General features: G+C 46.9%; 1 protein-coding gene across 1 annotated transcript in view; it reads left to right on the forward strand.

The window, feature by feature from the left end:
• The window catches only part of LOC109545768, a 17,215-nt gene that overhangs the window by 13,636 nt on the left and 2,442 nt on the right, over positions 1-1,137 (forward strand). Inside the window, exon 14 of the mRNA XM_048662175.1 lies at positions 479-616. Coding sequence (XP_048518132.1) covers positions 479-616 — 138 coding nt within the window. The remainder of the gene's footprint in view (positions 1-478; positions 617-1,137) is intronic.

Below are 1,137 nucleotides of genomic sequence, written 5' to 3' on the forward strand. Positions count from 1 at the left end.
GCACGTTTGTTCATCTGCACAGATCTGGCTTGCGCAAGCCAGATCGTTCAGATGGCTTGAGCGTGTAAATGGGCTTATAGTTAGTTTAGTTTGGCACTGGGTGGCCTAGCCGAATAGCGATGCTTTGGGTGGATAGCCGGGCGATCAGCTAGCACATTAACCAAACCCGTTCATTCGATCGAAATTCTTCAGTTCTCAGTCAATCAGTTGCTTTTGATGAATCACTATAATCCCGGTGGGACACCCGGTAGAGAAGTCGGCTGGCGGCAAAACGCTTTTTCAAATTTTCACTCCATTTCTGATTTCTGTTGACAAGACGGCAAAAAGGCGATTAGTCGACTGAAAACCGCAGGATTTCAACAATTCTAAACCGAGAAACCTACAGGAGAAACGGGATTGATGCCATTTAAGTTTCGATCATAAGCCGGGGGTGATTTGTGGCGTGTACCGTGTAACAGAGTCGTTCGGGGTGTTTCAGAGGGTGTACAGCGTGCAACTGGATCCCGGTTACTTCTACGAGCCCCACTGGGGCTCCCAGGCGCCGCCTAGCGCCACCTTTAGCATTAACAGTCACGTTTACGGTAACGGCGCCCACCGTCAGCAAAGAGGCATGTGGTAGATGCGCGTTTTGGCCCTGGTGGGGTGAGTTCGACCGAAAGCACTTCGCAGTTTAAACACAAATCGATTTCTCTTAGTTCACTCAGCCACCATCCAAGGCTTTTAACGCACTAGCAGGCAAATTGGGTCAAAAATGGACTTTTCACACGGAAAATGCGTGGGGAGTGCCCGTGGGGGTGGTACCAATCTAGCGGTAAAGTTAGATATCGCTTTAATGCTTCCTGATAGGATCGATCTCAATCCAGGCATTCGCTACTGCAATAGATATTATAAGCAGGGGCGGATCCAGCTTTAAAGTCAGGGGGGGTTATGTAGAAAAAGTACAGTCTTCTGTTATCTATGAAATTAGAAAAATGATCGTAGTTTTGTGCATTATGCAAGGGTGGCGCAAGATTATTGCAAAATTTCATGTTTTCCGTCCCAATTTTGCTCATTTCTCGGAGGCAAAATGAGCAAGAACGCTCATTTGTACATCATTCTAGAGAGAAGTAAATGGCCTTTTTAGAAAGTGAACCATGG

This window comes from Dendroctonus ponderosae, unplaced genomic scaffold, assembly GCF_020466585.1.
Source record: "Dendroctonus ponderosae isolate FM_Combo_2020 unplaced genomic scaffold, Dpon_F_20191213v2 Dpon_F_20191213_10, whole genome shotgun sequence".
NCBI classification, from domain to species: domain Eukaryota; kingdom Metazoa; phylum Arthropoda; class Insecta; order Coleoptera; family Curculionidae; genus Dendroctonus; species Dendroctonus ponderosae.